At 42.7% G+C, this 19187-nt stretch overlaps 1 protein-coding gene and 1 long non-coding RNA gene across 3 annotated transcripts in view; one reads left to right on the top strand and one right to left on the bottom strand.

The window, feature by feature from the left end:
• LOC125447450 (uncharacterized) overlaps positions 1 to 18749 on the bottom strand; it is a 110806-nt gene extending 92057 nt beyond the window's left edge. The window contains exon 1 of the long non-coding RNA XR_007246556.2: positions 18248 to 18749. This is a non-coding gene — a long non-coding RNA (uncharacterized LOC125447450). The remainder of the gene's footprint in view (positions 1 to 18247) is intronic.
• fbxl7 (F-box and leucine-rich repeat protein 7) overlaps positions 18550 to 19187 on the top strand; it is a 425983-nt gene continuing 425345 nt past the window's right edge. The window contains exon 1 of one of the 2 annotated variants that reach the window (XM_048521747.2): positions 18550 to 18928. In XM_048521747.2, the coding sequence (XP_048377704.1) occupies positions 18892 to 18928 (37 nt within the window). In that variant the 5' untranslated portion in view covers positions 18550 to 18891. The remainder of the gene's footprint in view (positions 18929 to 19187) is intronic. The other variant, XM_048521762.2, reaches the window with a different exon arrangement.

The raw sequence follows: 19187 nt of genomic DNA, 5'->3' as shown, positions 1-19187 counted from the left end.
TGATACGCATTATAAAAGAACACAAATGGATATTACATGAAGCACATGATAAAGTCTCTTTTCCTTCCCAAGTTAAGGGTGACTTTGCATTTATACCATACTAGATCTCTATAAATTCACATATACAAGAACTTTCACGACTGAAATCTCATCAATTTTCAGTTATATCCAGAATCAGCTGAGCGTCATTGACTGAATGAGATTATCATAGGAAGTACATCATTGTATTTCCTTGTTTATTTAATTATTCTATCTTCTCTGCACTCAAAATGCCTTTTACTTTCAGTTATTTGTATGATTGTCAAAAACAGTTTCTCACCATCTTCCTCAAAAGCTACAGCTGACACAGCACTGCTCAGTAGGGTCCAAAGACCAGACCCTAAATAGATGGCTTCTTAGCATTTTGTAGGCCTGCGTGATTGACTTCGGCCTATATCTATATTCAGCATTGAAAAATGCCTGTTAGATGTAGCACCATTAAAAATACGAAACACTTTCATTATGCAAATAAAACCCAAACAGTGCCTGCAGATGAGATAGTTTGTGGCAAAGGTTTGAACTGTACAAAATGCCCAAAAAATACGTTATTAATGATGAAATAGTAGGAACTGCTGATGTTGGAGAATCTGAGATAAAAAGGTGTAGAGCTGGATAAACACAGCAGGCCAAGCAGCATCAGAGGAGCAGGAAAGCTGATGTTTTGGGTCTGGACCCTTCTTTTTTCTGAAGAAGGGTCCAGGACCGAAATGGCAGCTTTCCTGTTCCTCTGATGCTACTTGGTCTGCTGTGTTCATCCAGCTCTATGCCTTCTCAACTGTTATTAATTACGCTTATTTTACGACTGTGGCTTGTCAACTTTTCTTCTCGTTGTTATGTGCAGGCCACCTTTCCGATAGAAGTGCATCAACCTAATTCTAAAATAAGAGTAAATGCCTAGTTTGCATTAACAGTTTTTTCGATTGCCATATCCTTGTTCTTGGCATTGGCATGGGCATTTGACTGAACTCGTCAGCCTTATAAATGTATGTTCTTTATTGTTCTGTACCACAATTAGGACAGTGATGCAACTCTTGGTTGACAAACATGGAGTGGATCCAAAGGAGTGGGTATGTTTGGAAGTGAAGGCCAGGATAAGAGGTTGGATAAAAGGGTAAAAGGAGAATGAACATGTAAAGAATGATATTTTTGCTCATGTCCTTAGTTGAGTGACATGGAAGGATCAACAGATTTTTTTTGGTCAGTTTTCAACAGAATTCAATCTTTACTTCCATGTAAATAAGTGAAGACAAGACAGATGGGAGTGGCTTTAGAAACCCAACTATAAAGTGAAAGGGAGGAGAATTAAAAGAAGCAGAGCAGGAACAGAAAGCAGGGGCCGACTAAACTTGCAACCTATCCTGTTAAAAAAAAATATAGATGGTCTCTATGCCCAGACATCCTTACGCAGAATCCAAACACCTAGAGTCCAGTTTGAGATGTTCACAGACAGTAATGGGAAAAGAGGCTCCAATTCTGAGTAAAAATAATTGATTTCTGTCTTTTCCGGTTATCGTCTGGTTACAGAAACTGTCATTTTCAATTTTGTTTTGTTTCACAATGCAACAGGGACATGGCACATGTTCTTGTCAGTATAATGTAAGCATCAGTTGCACATTATGATAAAGCTGTTTCAAATAGACTTTATTAGTCAACCTACAGACTAGATTGGTTTGCAGCAATTATTAGATTTCCATAACTCTTACACTACTATTGAGTATAATCACAGGAACATAAGAACAGCAGACCACTTAGCTCCTCAAGCCTGTTTCAGCATTCAAATAAAATCAGCTGATCTGTATCTTAACTTCAATCACCCCTTTTAGCTTCCTTTCTACACTTGACCAGCAAAAATCTAACTAAGTCACTCAAATTTCATTGATCCAGCATCTTCTGCTTTTTCTTTGGGAGTGTTCCACACACCTAGCCCCTTGGCATGTTAAAGTGTTTTTTAATGATTGTAAAGCTTGGCTCTGTTTTAAATGTTACATCTCATGTGGAAATCTGTAAACCCAAAAATAACTTAATTTACGGACTGACATCGATAAGGAAAAAAAATAACCAATAAGGATTCAAATTTCATAATTTTTTTGTACTAAGTTTATTCAAAATTTAAAAATTAAATAATCATTAACAGTCAAATCATAGTTGGTACAAATTATACATGAATTTAGATACAAAGACTATCTTAAATATTTTCTAGGCTGCTCACTCTAGATGTATAGCCCTAGTTTCAGCCATTCAGGTCTTCTGAGATGAATTCCAGTTCCTTTCCTTTCAAGACATGGGCAACATAGTGGTTAACATGGCTGCCTCATAGCTCAAGGAACCAGGGTTTGATTCCACCCTCGAGTGCCTGGCTGTGTAGAGTTTACACATTCTCCCTGTGTCTGCGTGGATTTCCTCTGGTCTTCTCCACAGTCGAAAGATGTGCAGGTTAGATTAGATTAGATTCCCTACAGTGTGGAAACAGGCCCTTTGGCCCAACAAGTCCACACCGCCCCTTGAAGCATCCCACCCAGACCCATCTCCCTATAACCCACACACCCCTGAACACTATGGGCAATTTAGCACGGCCAATCCACCTAGCCTGCACATCTTTGGATTGTGGGAGGAAGCCGGCGCACCCAGAGGAAACCCACGCAGACACGGGGAGAAATTCTGCACAGACAGTTACCCAAGGCTGGAATTGAACCTGGGTCCCTGGTGCTGTGAGACTGCAGTGCTAACCACCGTGCCGCCCACATTAGGTAGATTGGCTATGCACAATTACTCTCAGTGTTCATAGATATGCAGGCTAGGTGAATTAAGCACAGCAAATGCTGAGTTATGGGGATGGGACAGGTCTGGGTGGGGTGCTCTACAGACAGTTGGTTTGGCTTGATGGGCCAAATAACCTTATTCTGCACAGTAGGGATTGTATGGTTCTAAGACATAACCAATTCTTCACATGCAGGTAATACTTTGTATGTTAACATAATAAAATTGCACGGGCAAAACCATATGACATACTTCTTCAGAGAAAGTTCAGTATTTTCAGATTCTGACAGTTATGGTAGTGTGGATTTACCAGAACTGCTTTTACCTTTCAAATGTCACTAAATCTGCGAATTCAGTCACACAGAAGGAAAAGTAACAATGGGGACAATCCTAAATGTGGTTTTGATAGTTTAAGAATCCAGCTTTCCAAATTGGATTGCTGTTTGCCACCTTCTTTCCAACTTTTATATGTTCTGAGTGCCTTTTTTAACATTTATTCATTTTGTTGGATATGAGCATTGCTGGCTTGCCAGTATTTATTGCCCATCCCTAATTGAACTTGAGAAGCTGCCTTCTTGAACAACTGCAGTCCACCTACTGTGGATTGACTCACAATGTAATTGGGAGGGGATTCTTGGATTTTGACCCAGTGACAGTGAAGGAACAGGGATATATTTCCAAGATAGGATGGTGAGTGGGCTTGAGGGGAACTTGAAAGTGATGGTGTTCCCATATATCTATTGCCCTTGCCCTTCTAGGTAGAAGTGGTTGTGCGTTGAAAGGTGCTGTCTGAGGATCGTAGATCATAGAATCCCTACAGTGTGAAAACAGGCCATTCTACCCAACAAACCCACACTGACCCTAAGCACATCCCACCCAGACCCATCCCCCATAACCCACCTAATCTGCAAATCCCTGAACAGTATGGGCAATTTAGCTTGGCCAGTCCACCCAGCCTGCACATCTTTGGATTGTGGGAGGAAACCAGAGCACCCGGAGAAAACCCACACAGAGACGGGGAGAATCTGCAAACTCCGCACAGACAGTTGCCTGAGGATGGAACCGAACCCAGGTCCCTGGCCCTCTGAGGCAGCAGTGCTAACCACTGTGAATTTCTACAGTACATCTTGTAGATAGTACACACTGCTGTAACTAACCATCAGTGATGGAGGGAGTGGATGCTTGTGAATACAGTGCCAGTCAAGTGGGCTCCTTTGTCCTGGATGGTGTCAAGCTTCTTGAATGTTGTTGGAGCTGCACTCATCTAGGCAAGTGAGGAATATTCCATCACACTCCTGACTCATGCCTCATTGATGGTGGACAGGCATTTGGGAGTCAGGAGGTGAGTTACTCGCCACAGTATTCCTGGCCTCTGATCTGCTGTAGTAGCCATTGCATTTATACGGTGAGTCCCGTTGAGTTTCTGCTAACTCCCAGGATGTTGACAGTGGGGGATTCAGTGATGGCAATACCATTGAATGCCAAGGGGCAGGGATTAGATTTTCTCTTATTGGTGATGGGCATGGCATTGCAATTGTGTGGCGTGAATGTTACTTACTGCTTGTCAGCCCAAGTCTGGATATTGTCCAGATCTTATTGCATTTGGACGCAGACTACTTCAGTGTCCAAGGAGTTGCAAGTGGTGCTGAACATTGTGCAATCATGAGTGAACATCCCCACTTCAGACCTTACAATGGAGGGAAGGTCATCAATGAAGCAGCTGAAGATGGTTTGGCCAAGTGCAATACCCTGAGGAACTCCTGCAGAGATGTTCTGGTGCTGAGATGGTTGACCTCCAACAACCCTGACCATCTCCCTATGTGTCAGGCATGACTCCAACCACCGGACAGTTCCCCCCGCCGATACCTATTGATTCCAATTTTGTTCGGGCTCCTTGATGTCACACTCGGTCAAAAGCAGCCTTGATGTCAAAGGATGTCACTCTCACCTTGCCTCAGCTCTTTTGTCCATAATCGAAACGAGGCTGTAATGAGGCCAGGAGCTGAGTAGCCCTGGTGGAACCCAAAATGGGTAGCACTGAGCAGCTTATTGCTGAGCAGGTGCTGCTTGACAGCATTGTTGATGACACCTTCCATCACTTTACTAATGACCAACAGTAGACTGATGGGGTGGTAATCAGGCTGATTAGATTGCACCTCCCATTTGTGAACCATTTCAACTTCCCCTTCCATTCCTTAGACGACATGTCCATCTTGGACCTCCTGCAGTGCCACAATGATGCCACCTGAAGGTTGCAGGAACAGCAAGTCATATTCCGCTTGGGAACCCTGCAGCCCAATAGTATCAATGTGGGATTTCACAAGCTTCAAAATCTCCCCTCCCCCATTGCAACCCAAAACCAGCCCAGCTCATGCCCACCTCCCTAAACTCTTCTTCCTCTCACCTATCCCCTCCTTCCACCTCAAACCAAACCCCCATTTCCTAGCTACTAACCTCATCCCGCCCCCTTGACCTGTGCGTTCTCCCTGGACTGACCTATCCCCTCCCTACTTCCCCACCTACACTCACCTGTAGTGGCTCCATTCCGACCTCTTTAACTTGTCTGTCGCCTCTCCACCTGTCTTCTCCTCTGTCCATCTTCGATCCACCTCGCCCTCTCTCCCTACTTATTTCAGAAATCTCTCCCCCTCCCCCTTTTCTGAAGAAAGGTCTAGGCCCGAAACATCAGCTTTTGTGCTCCTGGGATGCTGCTAGGCCTGCTGTGTTCATCCAGCTTCACGCTTTGTTATCTTGGTTAGATTTGTCCTGCTTTTTATATACAAGACATACTTGGGCAGTCTTCCACATTGTCAAGTTGATGCCAGTGTTGTAACTGTACTGGAACAGCTGGGCTACGGGAGTGGCACGTTCTTGAACACAAGTCTTCAGGACTGTTGCCAGAATGTTATCAGGGCCCATAGCCTTTGCAGTATTCACTGTATCTAACAAAGGTATGTTGGTGATAGGTGGACATGGATGGTAGGTATGATCTGGTTGGTCAATGGGAGGGATCAATCTGGTTGGTAGCTGGAAGGGAGCTACAGACAAATTAGCATTACCAATTCACCTAAATTGCACATCTTTGGACTTGTCAGTAGGTAAAATTGAAGTTAGGTGGCAAGCTGGAAGGTTATTTGAAATTAAAGAACTCAATGTTGAGTCCTCTGGGCTGTAGGGTGCCCAGGTGGAAGGTTGTGTGTTGTTCCTCAAATCTGCAATCTGAATCATTGTGATACTGGAGGAGGCTGAGGGTAGCCTGCCAGAGGGTGAGTGGTTGGGTGGAGGGGTGGGGTGGGGGTGCTGTGAAACGGTCAGCTACTCTATGCTTGGTCTCACCAATATAGAGAAGACCACATCAGTAGTGCCGAATGCGGTAGATTAGGCTTGAGGGGATGCAGGTGAAACTCTGTCACAACTATAGGGACTGTTTAGGGCCCTGAATGGAAGTGAGGGAGGTGGTGTGTTGGCAGGTGTTGCATCTTTTACGGTTGCAGGGGAAAGTACTGGTGGGGGGAGGAGGGTGGTTGGAATGGTTGGTGGGGAGTTTTGGAGTGACAAAGGAAATGGTCCTTGCAGTAGGCAGAGAGAAGTGGGTAGTGGAAATGCTCAGGGTGGTGGGGTCTAATTGGGGTTGGCGCAAGTGTTTGAGGATGATACGTTGGATGCAGAGGCTGATAGTTTGGAAAGTGAGGACAAAGGGGACCCTGTACTTACTTTGTTTGGAGGGAGAATGGATTTTGTGGAGCGGGTAATGGAGCAGGCGTGGTGGAGGGCTGTCTGGATGACAGGGGAGGAAAAGAACATTGTTTGAAAAAGGAGGAAATCTGGGCTGCTTGGAAGTGGAACGTCTCCTCATCAGAGCACATGCGAAGGAGACAGAGGATTTGGGAAAACAGGAAGGAGTTTTTGCAGGACATGGGTGGGAAGAGGTGTAGTCTAGATAACTACTAGTGGGGTTGGGGGGGTAGGTGGTGGTTTTTGGGTGGGATGCTCTTTGCAGAGCCAGTGCAGACTCCATGTGCCCACTGGCCTCTTTCCTCACTGTAGGGATTCTATGATCCATCTTTAAATAAGATCCTCTGAACTGAACACAATACTCCAAATGTGGTCTGACCAATAACTTGTAGCATCGCATACTTGCTTTTATACTCTATGCCTCTATTTATAAACCCAAGAAGCCTTTAAGTCTGCTTAACAACTATTTCAACTAGCCTGGCCACCTTCAGAGAATTGGATCAGAAGATCATAGAATCCCTACAGATCATAGAGTCCATTCAACCCATCACATCCACACTGACCCTCCGAAGAGCATCCCATCCAGACAGACCCCCTACATTATCCTATCCCCGTAACCCTGCATCTCCCATGGTTAATCCACCGAACCTGCACATCTGTGGACACAGTGGGTAATTGAGCATGACCAATCCATCTGAACTGTACATCTTTGGACTGTGGGAGTAAACCCATGCAGGCACGGGGCAAACGTGCAAACTCCACACAGGCAGTTGCCCAAGGTGGGAATCAAAGCCTGATCCTTTGCACTGTGAGGTAGCACTGCTAACCACTAAGCCACCATGCCATCCTAGTGCTGCAGAATTGAACCCTGAGGTCTCTCTGCTTCTGTAATTCCCTAAATGTTGTGCCATTACTATATTGTCTCTAAGTTTTTCTGCCCAGTATACATTACCTCACATTTCTCTGCATTGAAATTTATCTGCCAAATGTCTGCCTTTTTTTATTCATTCACTAGATGAGGGCATCGCTGGCTAGGCCAGCAATTATTGCCCATCCGTAAAAGCCCACAGGGCACTTATGAGTCAACTACACTGTGGGTCTGAAGTCACATGTAGGTTAGACCAGGTAAGGATGGCAGTTTCCTTCCCTAAAGGACATCAGTGAACCAGATGGTTTTTCTACCAATTGTCAATAGATTCATGGTCATCATTAAACTCTTAATTCCAGATGTTTATTGGACAACTTGACAATGTCCCTCTGAAATCACTGGGCACCATCCTCACAATTCACTATATTAGCTTAGTTTTATCTGCAAACTTAGAGATTTTGCCCTCAACACACACCTCCAAAATATTTATATGAGTCAAAAAAAGGGTCCCAACACCCATCCCTGGGGAATACCACTTCTAACTCATTGAGAGATAGTAGGAACTGCCGATGCTGGGCTCTGAGATGACAAGGAGTGCAGCTGGATGAACACAGCAGGCCATGTAGCATCAGAGGAGTAGGAAAGCTGACATTTCGGGTCTGGACCCTTCTTGTCCAGACCCGAAATGTCAGCTTTCCTACTCCTCTGATGCTGCCTGGCCTGCTGTGTTCATCCAGCTCTCCACTTTGTTATCTCTACTTCCGACTCATTCCCAGTTTGAGAAATGCCCATCTATATCTACCCTCTGTTTCCTACCTTTCAGTCAACTTCTAATCCACACTGCCATCAATCCCAAATATTTCCAGCTAACCTGCCATATTAAAATGCTGTCTTAAAATCCACATATACACAACATACATAGCATTTCCCTCATCCACTGTCTGAGCCATCTCAATTAAAGAGCTCGATTAAATTTGGCTGACATGACCTGCCCTTGACAAAGCCATGTTGACTGTCCAGTATTAACTTATTTTTCTCCAAGTGTATAGTTATCTAATCTCATTTATGGCTTCTTTGTCAGTTTTCACACTATTGAATCATAGAATCCTTACAGTGAGGAGCAGGCCATTCGGCCCTTTCAGTTCACAGCAACCCTCTGAACAGCATTCCACCCAGATCAACCCACCTACCCTAACCTTGTAATTCCCACGGCCAATCGACCTAACCTGCACATCTTTGGACTCCAAGAAACCCATGCAGGCGTGGGAAGAATACAAACTCCACACATTCAGACAGTTGCTGGAGAGTGGAATTGAACCTGTGTCTCTTGCACTGTGAGGCAGCAATGCTGATCATTGAGCCACCATGCCAATCTAACTTGACTTGTCAAGCTGAGTTATCCTTTGCTCCTTTCTTAACCAACCTCAGTTGCTCAAGCACCACATTTTCAACTGGGCTATTATCACTATTTTCAAATTTAATTATTAATAATTAGCAACAAGAAATGAAATAAGGGTGGCAATCTGGAACTCAACGCCTATCAAGGTGGTTGAGGTAAAAGCCCTTCTAACACTTAGAAGTATTTAGATGTGCAGTTGTGGTGCCACGACATATAAGCTGTGAACCAAATGCTGGAAAATGGAATTAGAGTAGTTAGGAATTTGTTTTTGACCGATGTAGAATCAATGGGCCTGAAGGCTTTTTTTTGTGCTGTAAGCCCTTATGACTCTGATTATGACTCATCTTAAAAGATTCCAAAGGGCATGGAACAGTTCAAATGGATTGCAGCGTAGCTAATGTATCCCCACTACTTACATTAAAAAAAGATGTAGAGAGAATACAGGAACTAACAGACCGGCTAGCCTGACATCAGTAGCAGGGAAAATGTTGGAGTACATTGTAAAATATTTAATGCCAGAGCACTTGGAAAAGATTGACAAAATTAGACAGAGTCAGCATTGATTTATGAAATGAAAATTTTAAATCTACTAGAATCTTTTGAGTATGTAAAAAGTAGAGTTCATGAGGGGAATCAGTGGATATGGTTTATTTGAACTTTCAAGATTCTTTCAATAAGGTCCACAAGAGATTAGCTTTAGCATGGGAGCTGGCATAGTATACTGGCACAGAGAACTAATCAGCAGGCCAGGAAACGGTAAAACTGAGCAGATCAATTTCTGAGTTGCAGCCAGTGACTAGTGGGATTCCACAAGAATCAGCTATTGGAACTCAGTATTCACAATAGTATATGAATGATTTAGATGAGAGAGATAAATGTAATATCTCCAATGTGGGTGGGAAGGTGAACTTAGATGAGGATGCAGAGATGTCTCGGGTCTGATTTGGACACATTGAGTGAGTGGGCAAATGCATGATAGACAAAGTACAATGAGAATAAATATTAGATAGAATATAGAACATAGAACAGTACAGCATAGTACAGTACAGGCCCTATCTAACCTCCAACCCTACCTTATACTATCATCCATATGCCTATCTAATAGCTGCTTAAATGCACCTAATGAGGCCGACTCCACTACTCTCTCCAGCAATGCATTTCAAGTTCCTACCACTCTCTGAGTAAAGAACCTACCTCTGATGTCTCCCCTGTATCTACCTCCACTCACTTTAAAACTATGCCCCCTCATAATAGTTACCTCCACCCTAGGAGAATGTCTCTTGCTGTCCACTCTATCTATACCACTGATCATTTTGTACACCTCTATCAAGTCACCTCTCGTCCTTTGTCATTCTAAAGAGAAAAGCCCAAGCTCTCTCAACCTTTCCTCATAAGACCTTCTCTCCATTCCAGGCAACATCCTGGTAAATCTCCTCTGCACCTTTTCCAATGCTTCCACATCTTTCCTGTAATGAAGCGACCAGAACTGGACACCATACTCCAGATGTGGCAGAGCCAGGCTTTTGTATAGCTGGAGCGTAACTTCACAGCTCTTGAATTCAATCCCTCTAAATGAAAGCTAACACACCGTACGACTTCTTAACAACTCTATCTACTTGGGTGGCAGCCTTCAGGGAACTGTGGACATGAACCCCAAGATCCCTCTGCTCCTCCACACTGCCAAGAATCTTTCTGTTAACCCCGTATTCTGCTTTTGAGTTTGTCCTTCCAAAATGAATCACTTCACACTTTTCAGGGTTAAACTCCATCTGCCACTTCTCAGCCTAGCTCTGCATCTTATCAATGTCCCTTTGTAACCTAGAACAGCCCTCCACACTGACCACAACTCGACCCACCTTCGCATCATTCGTGAATTTACTAATCCACCGTTCCAATCCTTCATTCAAATCATTTACAAAAATCACAAATAGAAGAGGACCCAGAACTTGTGGTACACCACACCTATCTTAGTAGCAAAAACAGGGAGGCAGATTATCTGAATGGTGATAATTTGGGAAAGGAGGAGGTGCAATGAAACCTGAATTCCTTGTCCACCAGTCACTCAAAGTAAGCATGCAGATACAACAGAATATGACGACGGGAAGTTATATGATGGCCTTCACAGAGATGGGATTTAATTTCAGGGATGTTTTACTGCAATTATACAGGGCCTTCGTGAGATCATGCCCTAAAATATTACGTGTAGTTTTGGTCTTCTTAACTTGAGTAATGATTTCTGGCTACAGAGGCAGTAAAACTAAAGACTGGTTTCTGCAATAGGAGGAGTCAATTATGGCTCATCCACCTAATCTACACATCCCTGGATACTATGGGCAATTTAGCACAACCATTCCAACTAACCTGCAGATCTTTGGATAGTGGGAGGAAACCAGAGGACCCGGAGGAAATCCATGCAATCCTGGGGAGAAAGTGCAAGGTCCACACAGATAGTTGCCAGAGGCTGGAATTGAACCCGTGCCCCTGGTGCTATGAGGCAGCAGTGCTAACCACTAAGTCACTGTGCAGACCCTCTGAAGAGCATCCCACCCAGACCCACCTCCTATCCTATCCTATTCCTATAACCTTGCATTCCCCATCGATAGTCCATCTAGCCTGCACATCCTTGGACACTATGGGCAATTCAGCATGTCAAATCCACTGAACCCATCTTTGGACTGTAGGAGGAAACTGGAGCACCTGATCAGGGAAAAAAAATCAGTTAACGTTGTCTACATGGACTTCAATAAAGCCTTTGGCAAGGTCCCTCATGGCAGTCTGGTATAAGAGGTGAAGTCACATGGTATCAGAGATGTCCTGGCAAGATGGATACAAAATTGGTTTAGTCATAGGAGACATTGGGTGGCAGTGGAAGGGTACTTTCTGAAATGGAGGGCTGTGACTAGTGGTATTTCACAGGAATCAATGCTGTTTGTGATTTATATCAATGATTTGGAGGAAAATGTAGCTGGTCTAATTAGTAAGTCTGCAGACGATACAAAGATTGGTGGAGCAGTGGATAGTGATGAAGAGGATACAGCAGGATATAGACCAGTTGGAGGCATGGACAGAAAATTGCAGATGGAGTTTAATCTGGACAAATGTGAGATGATGCATTTTGGAAGGTCAAGTACAGGGTTTGTTTTCACTGCAACACAAGAGTTTGAGAGGGGACCTAATTGAAATTTAAAAGATCATGAAAGGCATGGGTACATTAGAAAGTAATGAATCTTTTTCCCAGGGTGGGGGTCAATTACCAGAGGACACAGGAGGGATAGCTGGGTGGTGGGGGTAGTTTAAAAAAGATGGGTAATGCATGTTTTTCAGAACAAGTGTAGTGAGTACCTGGAATGCGTTACCAGAGGAGGTGGTGGTATTAGAGACAACAGCAGCATTCAAGAAACACCTGGATGACTGCATGAAGAGGTAGAGAATAGAGGGGGAAACGGATCCTGTAAGTGAAAACAGTTTTAGTATGGAAGGACAAAATGTGGTGGCACAGGCTTGGAGGGCTGAAGGGCCTGCTTCTGTGCTGAATTATTCTTTGTTCTTTGAAACCCGTGCAGATAGAGGGAGAATGCACAAACTCTACTCAGAGTCACCCGAGGCTGGAATCAAATCTGGGTCCCTGGTACTCTGAGGCAGCAGTGCTAATCACTGAGGCACCCTCTTCTCTAAAGTCAGCCCATTGTTCAGTTAATAGATATGCCTACTAATCTTGGATGATTATCAGAGCCAGCTCCAGTCTAACGCCATTGAGGTTAGCTTTTCCAATTGAATTATTCTTACTTTGGATTGTTACTTGTCCTATTATTTAGCCATGCCAAACCTTATGATACAATGATTACTAACTCTTAGTTGTTCACCTACTTATATTTGATCCAATTGCCCACCTCAGTCCCAAGAACTGGGTATAACAGCAGCCCATGTTCAGTGCTGCAGAAAAATATGATGAAGAAACTGTAGGAATTCTTACTCTTGTTCCGCTTCAATTATTCAATTTAGAATGGAAATATAATATAGTGGAAAGCTCCTCTTTATAATTCTTGCATATCTCTAACTTCCCTGTAAAATTTGTTCATTTCCATCTTTCCCAATAATTGGCAGAATACTTTGTCAATTGGGCAATGTAATTTCATCTTTTTGTTCTTAGCTTCAGCCAAATAGATTATGTTCTTGATCCCTACTGTATCCAAGGATATTAAATACCCAGTTCTAGCCTTGTTTAGATTGAGCCTCTGTATTTGCTGCAACATTATATTTCCAACTGGCTATGACTCCAATTCACCAACATTATTTACCGCAGTCTGTGCATTCATGCAATGTTGCCTCCCTGCTGCCAGCGTCAGGTAGGTCACCAAATGGCTGAAGGGTATTCTGAAGAAATTTTGAAGAGAAACAGACAGACCATGGTATTTTCTGGCACCAACGACAAAAGTAAAAGAAATTAGATGCTGCAAGTAGGATTTAGGGAACTAGGAATTCATACTTGTGAATGCAGAAATAGGTGGTCAGTCCAGATAAATCCATATCTGGAGAGACAGTGCAGGAGGGAAGGCTTCAGATTTCTGGTATACTGGAACCATTTTTGAGGATGGATGGACCAGTCGAACCTGAAACAGAATGGGACCACAGGGAGGTTTGCAAGTGCTGTTGGAGAAGGTTTAAAATAATTAAGCAGTGTGGTGAGATCCTGAGAGAAGGTTCAGCAGGGTATGGTGGGGAGCAGGGGAGATGCACAGCCAAAATTATGAGAGACAGCAACAAAGTCATAAACACACATATTATAGATCAGTTAAGCTGCAATGAAGTTTGGCAAGGTTGGATTTCTTTTTAATCTCGAAGTCTGGAAAACAAGGCACATGAATTGTGGGCTCGAATTAAACATGGGAATATGATGTTGCGCAGTAGCTGACATACAGTTGAGGGAGGGGCAGGATTGGCAGTTCAATATTCATAGATATTGGATCTTCAGGTGAGACAGGGAAGAAGATAAAAGAGGAGGGGTTGTAACATTGATCGGGGTTTCAATTACTGCAGAAAAGAAGATGATATCTTAGAAGGCTCCTCAAATAATTCATATGGATAGAACTTAAAAATCAAAACAGAGTGATCACATTGCTGGGAGTGTACCACAGGCCCCCTAATGGCTTGAAAGAATTAGAAGAACAGGTATGTAGGCAAATTTCTAAAAAATGTAAACATAAAATGTGGGATTTCAACTTTCCTAATATTAACTGGTATAGTCACAATGTGAAATGTTTAGAGGGAACAGAACTTGTAAAAAGAGAACTTTATAAACCAGTGTGGACAACAGCATGGTCCAGTACTCAATTGTGGGTAATGGAACCTGGCAAGTAGCCTGGGGAAGAATTTTGCAGACAGCAGTTGTAACTTCATTAGATTTAAGACTTATCGTAAAGGACAAAGATGGGCCAGAAATCAAATTTCTAAACCGGGGAGAGGCTGATTTTACTAAAATTGGATATGACTTGTCCAGAGTGGACTGGGAGCAGGCAATTTTAGGTAAATCTGTGTCAGAGCAGTGAGATGTCTTCAAGATGCCAATAGGAAGACTACAGGACAACATGTTCCAAAAGACAACATCAACAAATCCAGTGAACCAGGAATATCAAGAGATATAGAGAATTGGATAAAGAGGAGAAGGGATGCTTATGGCAGATTCCGAGGGCTCAAAATAGCAGAAGACGTTGTAGAGGACAGAATGTCAAGGGAGAACTAACAAAGGAAATGAGAAGAGCAAAAAGGGGGCAAGAAAGGATAATCTCAGGTAAACTAAAGGAAAATATTAGTTATTTTGTAAGTACTTTAAGGATAAAAGAATAGGGAAGGAAAGAGTAGAGCCCATTAAGGACCATGGTGGTAATTGGTTCTTGACGCTAGATGACATTGATAAGGTCCTAAATAAATACTGTGTCTCAGTGCTTACTAGTGGGAGTGACAATAGGAGAAGATATACTGAAATAAATTAGCACAGACGGAGAGGAGGTTCTGAGTGGTCTGGCAGCCTTAAAAGTAAAGAAATCTCTAGGATTGTATGAAATGTGTTCCAGGTTGTTGAATGAGGCAAGGGAGAAAATAGCAGGGATGCTATTCCTTTTTGCCTACAGGAGAGATGCCAGAGGACTGGAGGAAAGCCAATATGCTACTATAATTCAAGAAGAGAGGAAGGGATTAACTAGTCAGTCATTAGAATTCTGATGATTCTGTGATTTGGCATTGTGAATACATTGCAGTGACACCAACTGCTCCTCAAGCTCGCAAACCTGGAGTTCAAGTTGCTGCGGCTGGCAATACAGGCTAAAAGAACAATTACAGCACAAAAGGAAGCCATTTGACCCTCATGTCTGCACTGGCTTTCTGGTTGAGCAATTTGCTTGGTGCCATTATGCAGAGTTACAGAAAGAAGAAGGGACATTGTTCAGTTTCAGATAACCGTCTAATTCCCTTCTGAATATTTCAACTGAATGTGCCTCCAATTCATGGAGGCATTGTGTACTGTACATTAACTATTGTATGCACGAGGAAGATTCTTCTCATGCTGTATTTGCTTCTTTTACCAATTACTTCAAATTACTTTTGTTTTAATACCTTTACAAAAGTGAAAAGTTTATCTACTTCATCTCGATCCCCATGATTTTGGCTATATTTGGGTCTCAGGAAACATCTTGGAGTTCCCATATGGAACAGGATGTACACTTCAAATCTCAGAGTTGCCTTGCCATTCCTTTATTTATTGAATAATAAAATATATTCTGAAAGAATTAACACTGAACAATTACTCAATTCCACTCATCTGTTGTCACTTAATATAAAGATGACAATTTAAATAAAATAACTCTAATCATCTGAGAAATTACTAATTTTCTAATGTTGGAGAAAGGGAAACAAAAGGTATAATTCTCAACAGTCAATCAACCCACATCTTTGCTGTTATACCACAATTTGATTCATTTTCTCACTTCAGTGATTCTGACCGAAACACTCCTCCTGATTAACTTCAGTAACCTTGACCTGCTTCAAGTACGTACACCTATTTCAGAGAGAACACTGTAACAAGCCTTCTTAGCTGTTCATAAATTCTGGAGCAATAAATAGCACAGAAAATACAAGGGTGGCATGGTGGCTTAATAGTCAGCACTGCTGCCTCACAGACCAGGGTTTGATTCTACCCTCGGATGACTGCGTGGAGTTTGCACATTCTCCTTCTGTCTCTCCTGCTCTGCTCTGGTTCCCTCCCACAGTCCAAAGATGTGCAAGTTAGGTGGATTGGCTCTGCTAAATTGCCCATAGTGTCCAGGGATGTGCAGTCTAGATGGTTTAGCTACAGGAAATGCAGGGTTACAGAGATTAGGTGGGGGGCTCTTTGGAGGGTTGGTGTGGTCTTGATGGGCTGAATGACCAGATTCCACACTGTAAACATTCTACAATTTAAAGATAATCCCAGCTAAATAAGAAAGAATAGCTTGAGGAAGCAGCAATGCAGTTGAGGAGCATTAAGTCAAACTACATCTCAAGGCACCTTGCATTTAAATGTCTTTCCTTAATTTTTTTTAGATTTCACCACTGTTACTGATGGCCACCTATTGTGGAGAAGTTAGGTAATGCAATTTAAATGTATACAGCATATTCTTAATCATGACGTTGGATCAAAATTTTGAGTTCTGCCCAAATGGAAGAATTTTCTTAGTTGGTGAGAAACAAACCCAGAAGAGATTTGCACAAATGAACAAGGATGATGCCAAAAACATTTCTTATGAAAACTGTTTCCAGAATGTAGATAGTGGTTTGACGACAAACTAATGTTGCCAGTGGAACCTATTCTGAATTGGCAGACTTTGTATAGAATGTACAGAATTTATGAGTAAAAACATTTATGAGTTTACCAGAGACTTGGACATATAAAAACATAAAAAGGGCTCCAGTTATGCCACAGGTCAGAAATTATAGTCATACAGCATGGAACAGGCCCACTGGCTCAATTCATCCATGTGACCAGGCTTCCTAAACTGTACTAATCCCATATCACCCTAAACCTTTCCTATTCATGCACCTATTGTAATTCTACCCACTTCTACAATTTCCTCTGGCAGGTCATTCAGTATTTGCACTACTCTCTGTCTGAAAAAAATGCCCCTCATGTCCATTTTTAAGTCTTTTCCTCACCTTAAACCGATGCTCTATAATTTTGGACTGCCCCTACCCTGGGGAAAAGACCTTGGCTAATCAGATTATCAATGTCCTGTGATTTTATAAACCTCTAAGAGGTCAGTCCTCTATGCCCCAGGAGGAAAAACAAAGTTCCAGCCTGTCCCTAAAACTCAAACTCTCCAGTCTTGGTAATTTTCTCTTAAGTCTTTTTTGTACCCTTTCCAATTTAATAACATCCTTTCTGTAGGTGGGCAACCAGAATTGTACGCAATACTCCAAAGGTGGCTTTACCAATGTACAGTTGTGACATGACGTCCTAATTCCTACATTCAATGCTCTGACCAATGAAGGTAAGCGTGTCTTCTTCGCCACCCTGTTTCCCTGCGATGCCGCTTTCAAGAAATATGTACCTGCATTCCGGTCTCTGTTCGACCACAATCCACGGAACCCTACCATTAGACGTATACGTCCTACCCTGGTTTGTCTTACCAAAACGGAATTACTGGAATACACTTTGTGTTGAAACCAGTCTAACCATGTCATCTATTACAAATAAAAGCGTGGTGTACATTTTGGTCGGAGTTCAGAAAGAGTTGTCTTTTGGCTGAATTCATTGATGCAGGTAGTGCTGGAACACGGCAGTTCTCTGCACAGACCAACCTCTCCCACGAGATGGAGTCTGATCAATATAAAATAATACAAAATAAAGTTTTTAAAAAGAACCATGTTATATTTTGTATTTAGTTACGTCGTTTATTTTTTCTGTTATTCTAGTTAGCAATACACTGTATTGAACGTGTCGAACTGTGACAATAAATTGTCCAAAGGAACCTACATCGAGTTTCAACATTTTATTCCTCATTGGAATCAACGAATTTAAAAAGAAGTAGCGTTGATAGAAACGGAACTACGATTTGCCTAAATATACTATTACAATGGTAGATACAAATGAGAACAAAAAAGATATGATGAGGCTCCAGCGCGGAGCAACAACACTATCATGGATAAATTGGGTAAATTTCCGGTTTTTGTGCCTATCATGCATGCTAGCCATGCACGAAAACGAGAGCTGCTCGATATGTTTCGTCTTGCCATTAGCGACTGTTTTATAACGGGGCACTGTAATAGAAAATTTCGACTAACACACTAATTTGCAATCGGGCCTGTAAAACTGTTATTTCTGTTAACGTTTAAAAAGATACAGCGACCTCCCGGAGCCCGTCGTCCTACTCGAACTGGGAACAATAACTTTGCTTTCTTTCTACAGAAGCTTGTCATACCTGCTGAGTTTCTCCGGGAGAAACTTTTAGTTACATCAGGAGACCGTCTACTGGCACATGTCCGAAACGAAATCATGTTGAAAGTAAGAATATTAAACGAACTGCCAGCGATAATGACAACTGTAATGCCCCTTTAACAGGCGGGGAGAGCTCTTTCCCCCAGGCCCTATCCTCGGGAGTGATGGGGGTGGGAGAAGGTTAGGTTACTGGTAGGCCCCAGCCTCGGCTTGGGGAGAAGAGGCGGTGTTTAGGAGGAGGAGGAAGGGGATGCGCTGCCCGGCGTAACAGCTGGGCGGTATTCGCGCTCTCCGGTACGTTGATGCCCTGCTTTGCTCTCTGTTCCGTGTTCCGCTCTCACTCTGGCCTCACAGACACTGAGATTGCAGGATCGTTTGGAAATTTGGTTTTTAATGTGGTGGACGAATTAATAATATAAACTTTAAAGCCCATCAAAAACCAGACAACGATACGTCGAGCGTCTGTGGATGTAATTTTGAATTTTTTTCCTCCCAAGTTTGGGAACTGCGTTGCCAACCGAACGACTCCTGTCCTGCGCTGCAGCTCTGTTGCTTGTTTTCTTTTCCATTTGTCTGGAATTTAGCATGGTGTGGTGGGCTGTGATGATATAGTATGAAGTCTGGACGATGGGAGCGAATAATGGCAAACAGTGTGGCAGTGAGGGTAAGTTTCATATCGTGAACAGAGAAAATAAAAGTTCACATTACGAAAGACGCGACCAACCCCGTTTTTAACATTTCCCTTGAACGCCTCTCGGGACCCGGGGCTTTCCTTATAAAATTGCTTATTATTTATTATTACTTACTGAAAGTTACTTATCCGTCCATGGTATAGTTCATTCAGATGGTATTTGTTTATCTTCGTTTGATTCCAAAACTGGCCGGCTCGAATGAAACATGAAGCGAAAATGACATAATTGGCG

This window comes from Stegostoma tigrinum, chromosome 2 (genome assembly GCF_030684315.1).
Source record: "Stegostoma tigrinum isolate sSteTig4 chromosome 2, sSteTig4.hap1, whole genome shotgun sequence".
Taxonomy (NCBI): Eukaryota; Metazoa; Chordata; class Chondrichthyes; order Orectolobiformes; family Stegostomatidae; genus Stegostoma; species Stegostoma tigrinum.
The sequence above is the reverse complement of the archived record's forward strand: the minus strand, read 5'-3'. Positions and strand labels throughout refer to the sequence as shown.